The 15,459-nt window shown below is 42.2% G+C and overlaps 3 protein-coding genes across 3 annotated transcripts; 1 reads left to right on the top strand and 2 right to left on the bottom strand.

Annotated features, from left to right (window-relative positions):
* Positions 1–261: 261 nt before the first annotated feature.
* Positions 262–732, bottom strand: PHALS_01050 (CRN-like protein; the record flags this gene model as incomplete). Its single annotated transcript, XM_024730838.1, has 1 exon — positions 262–732. The coding sequence occupies one exon, from the start codon at positions 730–732 to the stop codon at positions 262–264; it is 471 nt and encodes a 156-aa protein (XP_024581075.1).
* A 3,382-nt stretch (positions 733–4,114) lies between these two features.
* Positions 4,115–6,223, bottom strand: PHALS_01049 (uncharacterized protein; the record flags this gene model as incomplete). Its single annotated transcript, XM_024730837.1, has 1 exon — positions 4,115–6,223. One exon carries the CDS (start codon positions 6,221–6,223, stop codon positions 4,115–4,117), a length of 2,109 nt encoding a protein of 702 aa, XP_024581074.1.
* Positions 6,224–7,333: 1,110 nt separating this feature from the next.
* PHALS_15399 (uncharacterized protein) lies at positions 7,334–8,353 on the top strand. The gene has a single exon (XM_036407619.1). It carries the CDS (start codon positions 7,572–7,574, stop codon positions 7,779–7,781), a length of 210 nt encoding a protein of 69 aa, XP_036263306.1. The 5' UTR covers positions 7,334–7,571; the 3' UTR covers positions 7,782–8,353.
* Positions 8,354–15,459: the final 7,106 nt, after the last annotated feature.

Below are 15,459 nucleotides of genomic sequence, written 5' to 3'. Positions count from 1 at the left end.
ACGCGTTCGATATTGAGGTAAAATTGCTATAGAGACGTTTAGAACCGGATCCAACTGGCAGTAATACCAAGGTCGTCGGTCACCCAATGCAAATGCACGTTGCGATCTCCCCATGCCTGATGACCCTCCCACGTAGATGAACGGGGTTGATTGCTCGTTCTTGTCATAGAACTCGTCGACTTTGTCCAGAATATGAGCACAATAATCTCGGCATTTGTATTGGACAAGACGTCCACGACGTTGAGAGTACATCAACTCTTGCTAATCTTTCTCTGAATCTCGGATTTCTTCAATTGTGACGAAGATTTCCGTCGGTTCAGCTGCTGAGATTGCTATTGATAATGCGGCTCTTCGATTTGCAGCCAGTGTATTTTTCATTCCGATCGGAACAACCACTACGACATTAACAGGAAAGCTCATCGTCTTGACATCTTCCATCGTAACTTTAAACGCAACATCTTTCTCCGACAAACCGACCAAATGGAGCGAGGCTGCCACAACCTTCAATGGCTTGAAATCGCTCGTGTCATAGATTCCTTCGGCCACCTGCTTTTCAGTCAGCCACGATTCGCCCTTTTTCGCAAGATATAGCTCTAATTTGCTGGCAGCAAAATCAAACATCTGCTCTTCTTTAATGGCTTTTTTCAAGTCACCCACCGACTTTCTAGTGTCGATATCCACAGGGAATGCATTTCCGTTCTCACCGACAACCGCGCAGAAAAGCGTCACCATGTTTCTCTTGCTGATGCCTTTTTTAACTGTGGAGTAGGTCTCGCATCTTAGTCAATCAATGCAACAACATCAATCAATTACATTATTATTGACATGTTTGATGGGTTGTTTAAGTGATATATTGATCAATATTCAATTTAGATTTTTTTTTCATTTAACCAATATAATAAATTGAGGGTTATTATGTGATTTTAGATGTATCCAAAATTTTAAGAACCTAACACGCATATGAAAAAATAAATTAAAATACTAAGCAAATTCAATTACTTTTACTTCAAATCAAGCGAGTGTTGGTTCAAAATTCAAGTGAAGTTTTTATCTCTGAACCAAGATCAAAATACACTGTGTCATGGGTACGAAGGCTTCGTCATCTTCCGGTATCAAACGAATTTTGGTAGCACGGGTATTCAGACTGGCTCCCATATGAACAATGCTCAAACATAGGCAACGCCACTGACGAGTAACATTTGAAATCAAGCAGATCACAAATGACAAATGTTGGTTCAACTATGGAGAGCTCTACAGTGAGGTAGGTTCTCTCTATTCGACACATAATGATGGATGTTACGTACTGGTAATGTTGAAGTAGTCAACCATCTTTGTCCTACTCAGTCAATCCATCAAACTAGTCAATATTAAAGGTATTTATCTACATGGGTGTTGTTACATCTGATTGATTGAAAGATGAGACGTGGCAACCACTCCACGCATTCTCCATGACGTTGGATGCGAGCTGATGAATTAAAAGAAGCGATTGCAGAGAAGAAGAAGTTTGATTCTTTGCCAAGAAGTAATACATTGATCAATAATTATTTTCAAATTATCTTACTAATTTGATTAAATGAAGGTTAGTCGTGCGATTTCAAATGTATCCAAACTTTAAGAAAGTAAATGATAGATAGACTTAGTGAGAATTGTCTTGTCGCCATAACCGTAAGAGCTCACACGAGTAATCTGAATAAAAATCGTTATTTGTCGGTGGTGCTTACAGGCAAGGCGTGGCTAAATTCCATGCGTACTAGATACTTGGCCGGCAGGCTCACTATCCGATAAAGTGAAAGGGAAAAAGCTCGTTGGAGATTGAAGGTCCGCATTGATTAAATTCTTCTGGTGCCGCTGTCGCAACGACTTGGAAAACTCATTGGTCTGATCGTATGGGCGGAAGTGGCAGGGTCGCCAAGCGTCAAACGGTTCATGAAAAGTAAAGTTTACCGCTGCTACAAACTACTGTTGAGTGGTAATCTGAAGGATCGGAAAGCGCTCGCGTGCCAATATCCGAGCGCTCGTCACGCTCTGTGTTTAGGCGGAAAGGGCGTGTGAAGACTCTGTCATGGTGCACTCATAAATGTTTTGATGGATTAAATCAAAAATCGGGTCTGCGGGAATTATCGCGACTCTTGCGCTTTCCAACGAGCCAGCTGGACTCCGTGTGCCTGATCTAGATCGTTTAATTCAAAGTGGGTGTCGTCGAGAATTCCGCCACGGAAATCGTGACACTTTTTGCCGTTAGGATGAACAAAAAGTGTAAGAGAGGCAAAGTGTCGAAAATGCTTCTTCCTCAGTGAGAGGCTCTGTCGTATGTTTTGCGGTGAGAGCGATGACGTTTGCGTCATGGGCTCATGAAGATTTAGTTGCCGTTTTCGTGATGAAACTCATCGCTTAAAATGACTACATAAAGAGCGCTTTTTATAGGATCGATGAGAAATCGTTGAGTATGTTACCACGCTATGGAAAAGATTCCCGCCATGGATGATGCTCGTAAGAACACATCCAGAACGAAGAACGGAAAGGCGGTTTTCTCTGCCTCTATTTTATCAATCAGAGCGAAAACAGTTTCCCGGTAGCATGGCTTCACGCTAAATCTCGTCGCATTGTCAAATCGAATCATTTGTCGAGCCTTTGGCGCTTTGCAGAGCTTCAATGCTCGAGTAATGGGCAAATGAAGCCAAAGGCCCAAAGCAGATCATTCTGATAAATGCTTGATATGCAGTTCAGCACAAGCTCCGTATTTTTCTTCTCTGAAAAGTCTTTTTCAACCACCGCAGCAAACGCGTTCGATATTGCTCAGGACGATTTCCGTCTTCTTCCTTAATTTCATCAACTTTTCACTACTTGATCATCGGACAGGAAGCCAAAACGTGAAAATCAACTCTAAAGTGTTAGATCGATTTATTGGGTAACAAGTCTTACAACGCTTGAGCTCAGATTGAACGCTTGGCTAATGAACACCTCTTCATCAACAGCCGATTCTGTTTCCTCTTCATCAATCCACAGAAACAGGTGATGCATTGCCAGTCCAACACATTCATGTTTCGAGCGGATAACAGCAGTTGCATTGTCAATCATTTCGAATGCTTGTCCTTGTTTGACAAGTCCATGAGGGATTGAAATTGCTTAATATTTGTAGCGTTTACGAAATTCCCACACTGAATCAATGTACATGATATTTTTAAGCTAAAAGATAGCGAAGCGTTTTGCTGAGAATCATATCAATCAGTGCCTTTTGAAAGACTATGCGTGGTGATTAAGTTTCCTCATTCAGTAGATACAGTCGTTTGCAGTATTGACTTGTGTCATCTGACTTGGCTCCATCACAATATCACAAAATATGTTGCAGTTCGTTGTAAGCATCATCATTACATCGTAAAGTTATGCCAGACACAATTATTTAAATGCACTGAATTGTCATTTTCTTAGTCCAAAACATCGAATTCACTGGAGTTCGCGACCTCCATCGCGTTCTGGCTGAGATTGTCCAAGTATCGCCGCAACAGCTACTTTCTTTATCAATTAAAAGTTTTACTGCATCACAAAAGATCGATTATTAGGCAACGCCAAATACTTGTAAACGTTTTATCAAGGACAGCATCATGCAGGCGGAAGGCAAAAGGCTGTCGTATCAATTTGAAACAGTATCAAATGCATTCGCATTGATCGAAGTGCAAATAAAACACTCCAATCTGTGCCTCAGATCTTCATTGAACGCAAACACTAGACCGGAATGCTGCGCACACACTCAATAACGAGCTGCTAAATATCCTGCGCTTCGACAATAGCCAACACGTGTTATATTAGATCAAGATTTATACGATACAAATAATTATTTTACAAACAAACTAACCAGCATAATCATCTCTGACAAGTAAAGAAAACAAAATCCCTCATCTTTCAAATGCCAAAGTGATTAAGCGATATATCGAATTTGCGGTCAGACGGAGAGCAAAACACAGAAAAGTCAAACCATAGGAAAAACTAATTCGAGAATTTTATGAATTTGTAGCTTACACTCGTGAAAGAAATGAAGAGCAAATAAAGTGGGCAACATATCAACAAGACATTAAGTGTGTTCTGGCTAGAAGTGCATATCTAAACTAAATTTCACCTAATCAATCTTTGGCTTCAGCCTGGTAATTTTCTCGTTCTTTGAGTGAGTCAGCGCAATCTTCATCTTCGAAGCACTTTGTAAAAACGCCACTTGGAGTTGAGACTCGTCAAACTTTAAATCCAACCCGAATTCTTCTTTCCTTACGGCAGTATTCACAGCCTTTGCGTAAGCTTTTTGCAATTTACCTTGAAGCTCACCTTCGACTGATACAAAAGGCTCTTCAAGACGACCCTCATTCAACCAAGATGAAATTAAAATTTGAAATAAGACCTTGCGGTGATAGCCTTCTGTCGAAATCATTCGTTCTAAGATTACTTTCTCAAGATCTTCTCCCGGATATTGTGTCTCTAGAAACTTGCGAAGCAACAAAATATTTAAAATGGCGGGATGACCATACTGGCGATAGTAACAGAACACGAGGACTATATTGCTATTCGACAAAGGATCTTTCTTCAACCCAAGAGTCATAAAGAGATCGTGGAAGGACTTGCCACGTTCATTCCAACGATCAGTCACACGCTTTAAAAGCGGAAGAAAAATATCTTTGTCTTCGGCCCTCATCACTGTAATCAATCTCGCAATTTCTTCGTCATTCAATCTCGTTTCCAATGTCATCATCATCTGATTTCCTCTCTCATCAAATGACTGGACATGCTCAGTCGTGTAGACCATAAAAGTCCAGAGATGAGGGTTGCTCAAAAGTTGTGCGTGCGTCAATTCGTTCAATTTCATGAGATCGAAGAGTTGATAGGGAGAAAGACCACAATGACTCCAATACATGCGCAATCCTTTAAAGAGCTTTTGCGTAAATAACATCTCTTCGTCTCCAGCCTTTTTTTCAACCACAACCTTTACGTCATTTTCACCTTTCGGGGTCACGAACTCCTTACGACTTCCAAAAACTTTTGAAGCAAGTGTGTCCGCCAGCTGAAAATCTCGTTCAGGGATGGGTGGTATGAAGTTGTTAGAATTCTTCGGTATTGCTACCAACTCAACTCCGGTATCACTTTCAATTAGTCTAGAAGTCACAATCACCCGAGCCAACTCCTCATAGAGATCAATAGTCTTGTGTCTGCTAAAGTACAAGATCCACACTCTTAAAATCCCATTCACAACACTCTTCTCGTCGATGATGAGACTCGGTACTAAAATCCTGTAGAGTTCGGCATATTGTATTGATCGTTTATCCCAGTCCAAGAACATGTGATTCAACATTTGTCCTGCAATCGAGTCGGGTTTGGTAACTGCTTCAGCATCAAGTAACCTTGAAACAATTTCATGCTGGTTCAGGCCCATGATCTCCATCTGGAACAGCAAAGTCTTGATTGGATTTGGATATTCGTAAGGGGGTGCAATGGCGAGATAGTTCTTGTACAGAGGCAAATTTGGATCCTTCACAAAATTCGCACTTCTTGGATCCAAATGTAAGTGTTCTCTAACCTTCTCTGATGTCAAACCCATTTTTCTCCACGTTTCAAGAAGATACGGTTCAAATGAGAGAACAATATCTCTCAAGCGATTGAAAGCCTTCTCCTTTTCGAGTTTTTCTGCGTAATTTCTACTGTCTTGTGGATATTCAAAATGCCGTTCAATAATCTTGAATTCGCTTTTTGCCTTGAACTCTCCAATGCTCCAAGCTAAGAATACAAGCATTTTATCCTTACTTTCGCCGGCCGCACGACTGAGTCCGTCAAAAATCGCCTTGATGGATTGTTCTTTAAAGAAAAACGTGTTCATGATCTTGTCTGCAACTGAAAGAAATTCAGCACTCTCTACAAATTTCTCTCGGAGAGGATCGATATTGTGTTCGGCAAACAAGTGAGTTATGAATTCCTCTTCGTGGATAGTAAGCCGCAGTGCGGTATCCTCGAATAATTTCACCGCAGGTCCCACAATAGGATGCACAATGCTTCCAAGCCACTCAAGATATCTCTCATCATTATGGTCAAAGTCGTAAGGCTCAATTTGTTTCAGGTAGCGTTGGTCAGATTGTCCATTTGTGTCGCTTTGGACCAGTGTATCAAATGTAACATAAACCAAAAGAGCAAATGCCAGCGCCAAGAAAACGATGCCCGAAAACGTTGGATACCGGAGGTTGACAGACATTGCGTAACGATGAAGCGAAAGTAATATGAGATTTAACAGCTGAAATTTGAATCCAATAGTTTGTTCAGTGCATGTTTTACAATCAATAATTTGTTTTAGATGCGTTGTGGAGTCGCGAGACATTTGTCGACTGTATACTGGTCGGAACAGACACGGCAGCTGATGATGTGACGTCGAGATTTATTCTAATAGTTAAGTAGTCAAAAAGTAACGAGGGAATTATTTTTGAGAATCAGTGTTAGTCATATGTTTGTTCACGGGTTGTACATCCCCAGACCAAAAAAGTTAGAAACTGTGGACCTTGCTCCGGATACATACCCGTTGTTTTCAAGTCTCCCAGCCTTCAATATATAGATACTTGCTTAAATACACAAATCATTGATACTGCTATATTATTCAAATGATAAATTGTAAGGAACTTTAAATGTACAAAAAATAGTCAGAATTTTTTTTTATGTCAATATTGGTATTTTTTCGAATGTTTCTATGTTTGATGCCCACTGTCTATCGAATGCTAGTACAATTTATGGCACATATGTTTCCAACAGCGTATGTGATGGCGAATACCCTTATGAAATGTATCTGTCGGGCAGGCTTAGGCAATTCTGTGAAGAATACACTTTCATTTGTTCCGAAATTTAGCGCTAAAAGTGGTTATATAATCACGAAAGTAGGTGAAGATCGTGGCCTAACAGTAGGGTCGTCATCGACGATATCAAATTCAGTTTGGTCCTCTAAGATTATTTTGCAGCCGTATGCTCGTTCTTTGGCTTATGTGTATTACTTCTGTCACTCATTAAAGCTTCTTTTGTGGAAATTAAACATCTAAATTACATGCTCATGATCTTACGAATGCAGTTCCTTTTGTCACTGATACTGAACGCGCGTATGCACAGCCAATGACTAACTTAATTAGCTCGAGCTATCAAACGCATGGTCTAGTACTTTTTTAATAAATTTAATGTAATTACGTCGAATGCTAACGCATCATATGCTATTAGCGTCTGTTTTTACAGAGCTTTTGTCAACGATTCCTTAGACTTAATGGGTTGAGAATCAAATTTAAGTCGTTTTAAGATTCAAATCCTCAGAGCATCATGTAATGGAGAACAGCACGGTGCTAATACATTCACGACAGTCGTGCGCCCTGTGGCTCAGACGTTTTCTAAATCAAACGGTTTGCTGAAAAACACCAGCTTCTCGGGAAAAAAGTTCATCGAAAATAACTATTTCTCATGTGATGTCTCTAGCTCTTCACTAATACTTTTTGAAAGTGCAGTTCGAACATTAAACTCATGCGAAGAAGCTCAGCGAAATCATCTGAACTCGTCATTCTGTTTCTGCAGAGATGAAGCAAGTACAGCAAATGGAGCAGTCACAGCTTCACCATTCTTCGGTGGTGCAGATATGTACCAAGGCTAGCAAATTAAAAACCTTTCGCATCCAGACGGCTCTCGAAGGTGCGCTCTCTCTGCAACCAAAACAAGAACAACAGAAACAATATTTACAAGAATCAGCGGAGCGATCACAACTCGACATTTGGCTCCAGGATCATTAGTGGCTTCCCAACTACGCATAATTCCATAAGTTTTTTACGGTTGTGGGCTTTCATCTACATTACGCAGCGAGAGACAACCAAACATGTCTGATGATTGTGCTAATTCTGGCTCGTATAATGTGGTGGGCAACATTTCTGATTCAATTTATTATTACATGCTCATGATGCTCAGTTTTACAAAACATCGTACCATAAACATCATGAGCAGGACCTAATGCAAGCTCATGATACTACAGCTAAAATTATGGGGAGTGCTGGTTACCTAGCAGAGCCTTTCAATTTCATAAGTGTCATATATTTATGGTTATGTGTACTCAAATATACATTTCTACTTTGATTGATAACAAAACAATGTGTAGTCTCGGTTGTAAGCGGAAGTCCCACGTCTACGGGCTACTTCACGACGTGGCGTGCAACATTAAGGGATTAAGTATATAATCACGACTTGATCGAGTATATATAAGTTGTTGCGACTCCCATGCTTAGGAAGGAGGCTACATAAGGTCTGAGGCAAGCCTAGTGCATTGGTAACAATCACTTCACCGTGGCTTGATTCGATGCTTACAGCATAGGAGTTTATTGTTTTCATCAGAATTAGTGTTTTGTACAAAACTACGCAAAGTGTTGTCTTTGTGGACGCAATAGTTCATCATACAGAAGCCGGGTTCACACTTATTTTATTTTTGGATAATTGCGTAAGGAGAACGCACATCGAACACTCATTGCGCTAGGAATTTCACATCGCTCTTCGCATTCTACTGTGCCTATTTCTACACTCTCTTACTTTCTCTCATAAGGCCAAGCAAATGTTTGAGAAAGAGGGTCCTTGCCAACGACCTAAATGGTATCCTCATGAAGGGAATCGCGGTGTTTTTTGATGAAATACGGTCGTAGCGCTCTTCAATCTCTGGTCTCTTCCTTCTGCTCCCCCTAGAGACAATGGCAAAGTACACCGAATAAGAGGCAATTTCGCCGCGGAAGTCGCGACGACGTCCTCCTTGTCGCCAATGAGCTGGGCTGGCTCACGAAGCCCCGCTCGCTTGTCTCAAAGCACAAGAGTCGCAACGGTTTATATCTACTCGACTAAGTCTTGATCATAAATTTAATTCTCTAATGTTGCTCGTCTAATCACTTACATCCCTATACGTGTGGTCCTTCGGCTCACAGCTTATAGCGAATCGGGCACTATAAAGTCACGTCTCGAAACCTTTCTAGTCACAAGGTCACAACTCCTCAGGAGTACCGGCTGCGATTCGAGCAGCAGTGCTCGGGTGATTGTATACTCCTCAGAAAGTGTTCATTTGGCAGTGATAGCTGGCGAATGTACCGAAAACAACGGCGCTGAAAATCACGCAATGTGTAGCTTGCTCCTCGAATAACCATGGTGAACAGATGTGTCACTTCGACAAGATACTCGTGATACCATTGCCGGTTATAACTTTGTGCACTCTCCGTCGGCATCTGTCTAAGGGAATCGACGAAGTGACTCAGCGGAAAGCGCTACTTACTTGATAATAGCGCATGACCTGGTTACATATTTTCTACTAGGTTTCTAGAATTTGTTTCAAAGAGACGAGCTTGACTGTTAGCAAGTGGAAATTAAATCGATTAGCTTCAGCCCAGACGCCACGTTGGGATTGGTGCTTCGTAACGTCGTACTTTTTGTTGGACTACGTTAAGCATAGATGTTGATTCAGACAAACGAGTGTTTCAATGAGTTTGGGTTAATAGATATGTCATATACTTCACCAGAAACTGGTAACTGCCCTGGTGGGCCCGCCAGTCCACTTGCCTTTCGATGTGGAGGTGAGTCATTCCTTGCTCATCGCACAGAGCCAGCGGAGATCGACCCACCTGGACTGAATCTCATAATTTTTTCCTAGTTTTGGCGGCACGTCGAGTCTATTTGATCCTCTCAGCTCACGGCTGAAACTCAAATGTTCTAGCTTTTGAATGTCCCTCGAAGCTACCCCATCAGATAGAAATTTCCGGCAGTGGAGAGCCGTAACGCTACTTTAGTCATAGGAAAACCCCGCTTCAGACTGGTATATACGCTGCTCCGCCCCCAACAGATAGATGCACATCCGATCGGCTGAAAAGAGCGGGATTGCGGTAATTTTCAAGCCAGTTTACGTAACAGTAGATGTCTTTGCGAATGCTTAGAGTGTAACCAACTTTCATTCTGCTACAACTGTGAACGGTTCGATGTAGTGAAGTCGCGGCTGAATATTCTAAACAGCAGACAGAGCATGAGTTGATCAGCCAATCGTTCACAGATCGGAGCCGCTGCAAGTGATGCACGAGGACTTGCTGAGTCATTTATATAAAGTGAATTAAAGCTCTAGAGGCATATGCTTTTTCTGTAGAGGAACTTAATGTGTGGGAACAATTCGCTAAGAAACTCCGCCTTTTCCGCGCAAAGGCGGAGGATATCTTTGACCGCGCGACATTCGACCATCTGTTTGTGGTTGTTCGGCGGTTGTCATCTTCAAAAGTGGCGCCTGGCGCAGCGAACAAAGCTCACCAGAACTTCGCTGTAGAGCGCAAATCCTGATCCGATTCAAAGACCTCCAGCAAGCGATGGTGGCTAAAACTTTGCCAAAAAAACTAAGCTTTGTTCTTACCGATGGATCATATTGCTGCTTCCAGTAATAGAGCCATCTTGCATAGACTGTCGAAGAAGACCACAACGCTGTTAAAACCAAACGCATTTTATGGAGATCAAAAATATTTCCATACCAAAAGACGACCAACTCTCTGCCGGGACCGGTAGACTGACCAAAGATGCCGACGCTTGTGGAAGTGTCTCATCTGTTGGCACGTCACCCTCGTGTGCACATAATGAATTACTTGAACATGCGGGACTCAAAATTTGCGCTCATTAAGCAGTATGTCGTTTCGTTTTATTGGTGGTCATGCATAGAAGCTAAATGATATGTATGTCAAGTGTATCAGAAGCTTGCTTACGTATAAGGAATACCGTTGATTGGTGGAGCCGAGCAACTCGTTGCATCGGCATCTGAGCTCACAAACTCTTCTCCCCGACCTTCAGTATCATAATTCATTTTGCTTTTGACCTATACGCTGTACGTATGACCTCTTCATTAGGTAGTGTCATCATCGTAGCATAGTTGATACCCATCGCGACAAGTCGTACGTTACTCAGCATATTCGTGTTATTTTTGTCGCACCTCTTGACAAAGAGCCATCGTGGTGAAATCGTGCAATTGTTTTCCTTCTTTTCTAAAAATCTTTATCCGATTCGGCGGATGGAACGAACTTCAGCTTTATATTTATTCGCGCCGCTTCACTGCATCGTCGCTTACCATTGCTTGAGCATATGAAGTTGGCAAGTTCATATCATCCGTTCTCATTACCGTGTGCGCAAGAATAGCAACGGCAATAAATAATTTTTCGTCAGTTCTAGCACGATATGGTGTTGGCCAACCACAATTCTCGTCTATTGCCTCTTCATCATCTATGCGATTTCTGAGCATCAATATCATCTTCGTTTTCTTCTTTTCATTCCAGGCCGAAACATTAAATGATCTGCTTGTTGCGTGCAAAGAGATGGACGATACTCTGCTAGCTCCAATATTTTGTCAGGAGAGCGCTGGGAGGCATCTACTGCTGTATGATTACACTTGATCTATGATCAATATCGTCCATTTCGACGTCTCAGACTGCATCTTCGACAGTTTCCATAAATTTACTTTGAACTGGCCGTCGATTTACTTGGTTTCGAACACTGCCTTCATCACTATTCCTTAAAAGTTATGTGCTTTCTTCTACCTATCGTACTTGCGTTCTTCAGGATCATCCAATCTCACATAGCAGGTCACCAGCATCTGGCATTTTTAAGGCTTAGCGCTCTATAACTTTAAAATCTTCCAGCATAGCTGAGAAACATATAGTTGAAGCTCTTAAGTTCAAGTTTTTTCCGCTTTGCATTGTCAACATGAACGTGACGCTGTGATCAGAGCACGCGTAAGCGATCCAATGAAGCCTTTATCTTGAAAGCCAACTTATACGGCTTAATGTCGGTATGGGATGTATTCCTCGAGCGATATCATGGAATAGAATGTTGTGCTCGCCTCTGCCGCCCACGATACAGTCGAAATAATATGTGGTTATGAATACTGCGGTTCTTTTCCATATTAGTCCCGTTCATGTTCGGTCTGCTAAGGGCTACACGAAATGGAATGTTGATGAGCGATGTCGCATCGATAAAAAAAGCCTAATATCGTCATGCTTACAAGTCCTGATCCGCTGATAAATCATATACAATTCAAAAAGGCATAGTTTGAATATTATAAAATGATAAAAATTTCTTGATTTTGCAAGTTATCCCTCTCTTGCTGATAGCAGGGATATCGCAACTTTTTTGGAACACCACTTACAAAAAAGACAATATGTTTTACACCTCATTTTGAGAAAGTCTTCATTGGAGCCTCGTATATCCTATCGCGCGCTTCTGCAGGCGTGGTGTCTTTGTCGTCAAACGTTAAGGATGCCGTGAGTATGTGCTTACCTTTCGAATCCCGGTACACAATGTCTTCGAAATGCTGTGAGTGTCTGATTTTCGTTCGGATTCCGGTAAACAATGCTTTCGTTTCTTGTCTTATCATCGGAATGGCTTGGTTGACTTTTTGGATAAAGCGCTCCTGTTTTGGATTTTCATGCGAGCATACCAAAGCTCCCATTGAGAATCAGCCCTAAGTACTCCACGTGACATTATTCCTTCAACTCATAGTCGATCGTCAACGCTTTTCCTGTTCTTGAGCCGATGCAATCACTGAATATTTGTTTCTGATGAGACACGAGAGACACACATATGCTGCGTCGGGCAAAGTTACCAGCAGCCAACAATTTTCTGTCGGGTGCAACTATGTAAACTCGATCGTTCTTTTGCTCACACCGGTCGGTTCCACCATGCCGGTTTCTTTGAAGTGACAATTTTGCGGTCTGAAATGATTCCTTCGATACATGTCACATGTTCCTTGTATTAGTCGTTCGTGTTAAGGTCATTTAGGATCTGGCGCTCCTGTCGATGACCCATCCTGCTGATTGTTTCTCGTCCACTGCATATATCGAGTCATCGAACCTTAATCGTTGTCGGCCTGTCAGCTTAGCTTTATGTGACCGATTTGGCCAAAAAAAACGTTTGCACCATGATTGCCGAAGCGCCACTTTCACGAAAGCTGCCTCGACACCTCTGAAACTTCCAGTACTTCCATGCGCAGAGCGCTTCCTCCATAGCTGCCTTTCTGTGCGGCTAATCCAATTTCTTAAGCAGCTTCTCTTTGTTTTAATCCATGTGATACCCATCTCACATTCCACATTCGATGAATAAACCGAATCCCCCAAGTCATATTGCTGAGAAGTACCACTAGCAGACGCGACAAGTCAACCGAATTTAACCTACTGCGGACTTTGTCGAAGGTTTATCAAAGTTCCGTCATACTAGTACCATTTCCAATCAAAAATTTGAGAAGTCGCCGCGTCATCGTCCCGCGATTGTGCTGTGTCCCGCGTTTTTACCAGTCATGTAGCGTTCCCCATACCTCTATTACACTCGTGGCCGGCGTAATCTCTGTCTGGTGTCGAATCTCAAGGCCTTGCGCGATGATGGTCCATGCCTTAGCATCGTTCACAAGTCTCAATTTTAAGATTCTGTCATCATCCTTGACAGCCATGACATGACCAGATGACCCTTCCTAGCCACAGCCATTCTCAAACTGATATCTCAGGGGGAGAAGTCACCACTCTAAGGAAAACTTCGTTGCACTTGTCTGCCATTGTGTACACGGACGTTGTAGTGAAGGAATGCTTGATTGCGGCTATCAATAAGTGGATTGATTGGAAAAACCGAATTACTGTGATCCTATATCTCTCGCGCCCCATCGTTGTCGTACCAATACCAGATCACCATGCCGTGATGATATACGATCTGGTTATAATTTATTAAAGAGGAGGAGGGCAAGATGGGCGCAGCATAGTGAGCTCCAAATACGTGTTGCTGGACTTTGTCTTTTGAGGGTTATATCTTTCAATCATGATTGTGGGACCACCAAACATATGCAGGTAAGATAGACGTCTCTCTTCGACAATTCGAGTGTTCCTACCCAGTGCATCTCTTTTTATAGCTTATAGATCAGATCATACAGCATCACGGCAAATCATTTTGCTTTAGATATGACAACATTAGACGAAGACGTTGTAGAACAATATCTTTTCAGTTCGAGTTTCACCAACAAATCGCAGGCCGACAGCCGCATTGAAATATTACTTTACTACTACACCCGCGGTCACGGTGGCGAAGAAGCGCGCCGGATATCTCCAAAAAGTGACTACTACCACAACTTTTCTACGGTTTTCGGGAAGGATAAGTTATTGCATCCTTCCTAACTTTGTTTGTCAATATTCCAAAGCGATTTTAGCCGAATCACTGGCTTTCAAGATTGCCTCGATCGCTTTTAATCCGGACTGGAAAACATAATGGATCTTATGAAAGCTTGCAAAATATGGTATTATGCTACATCCTACATGGTGGATACCCCGTTGACTAGTACCATACACTGTTGCATACTGATATCCTACCTTCTCCATCTCAATATCTTGAGCGGATTCTTCGACAAACTCCACAAGTTGTGGTGCACGGCACTAGCAAAGAGCGGCTCGGCCTGATCCTGATCCGCGAAAAACATGACATCGGCCCAATGCGGAGTTGCGTTTGAGCTCGATAGAATGCGAGGGGATCTTACTCGATGAAGTCGACAACAAGGCCAGATTCCCACCACAGGGTTCCTTTGATCTCGACACCGAGGCTTGTAGAAGGCATCAGATCAATGCCTCTCGGCACAGCCGTGCTTGATCACAGGTGCGACTTGCGGCGCTGGATTATGAACGAGAACGCGTCGTCACAGTAGCTGCTCTTGCACCACAGAGCCTTTAGCCACTCCACTATGCATGAATTCCCAAATTTTTAAGGACCTGACGTTTCATCTGACCTCAGGACTTGTATACTAAAGTGCTTCGCGCGCTAAGATTAGCTGCCCGATTCTGTTGGTGTTGGCTTGAAGCGTTTCTGATAGCCGCGGCGGAGTAACGCGCAAAACAATCAACGCATTATGCACATAATGGGTCTGTTTTGGATCCACAAGTATTTTTGAAGCTGAATTATTTTTCAGTACGTACAAATACTTCCTAAGAAAATGCCACCCTTTGAATAATTAGAGCGAACTAGATAAATGGTTATGAAAGAATTTCTCTGTTCTGCCTCTTGTTGAAGCCAAACTCCGTTCTGCTCTTGTTCACGTGGACACTTGATGTCGAAGCTTTCTCTGTGTAAATTGCACGGCAACCCGTTGCAATAATTCAAATCATCACACGTAGGTAGCGGCGCGCTAGGCTCGTCTACTACTCTCGCTTCATTGGGCTCGTATAATTGATCTGATCATGAGCTGATGTTTACAAAGTGATGATATTGCCATATTTTGATGGTTATTTTTTTTTTGAAAGGCTTTGCCAAAATCGAATTTCAAGCTTCGACTCTAAATTTCACCATTATGTATGTGGTAGCGGTAAATTGACATTCTTTTTAGCAGTTTAAATCGGGAGTTCAAGAAATAACTGTAAGCCAAAGTTATTAGCTCAGTATCTCTAACGTAAAAATGTA

This window comes from Plasmopara halstedii (assembly GCF_900000015.1).
Source record: "Plasmopara halstedii genome assembly, contig: Scaffold_1343, whole genome shotgun sequence".
NCBI lineage: Eukaryota > Oomycota > Peronosporomycetes > Peronosporales > Peronosporaceae > Plasmopara > Plasmopara halstedii.
The sequence above is the reverse complement of the archived record's forward strand: the minus strand, read 5'-3'. Positions and strand labels throughout refer to the sequence as shown.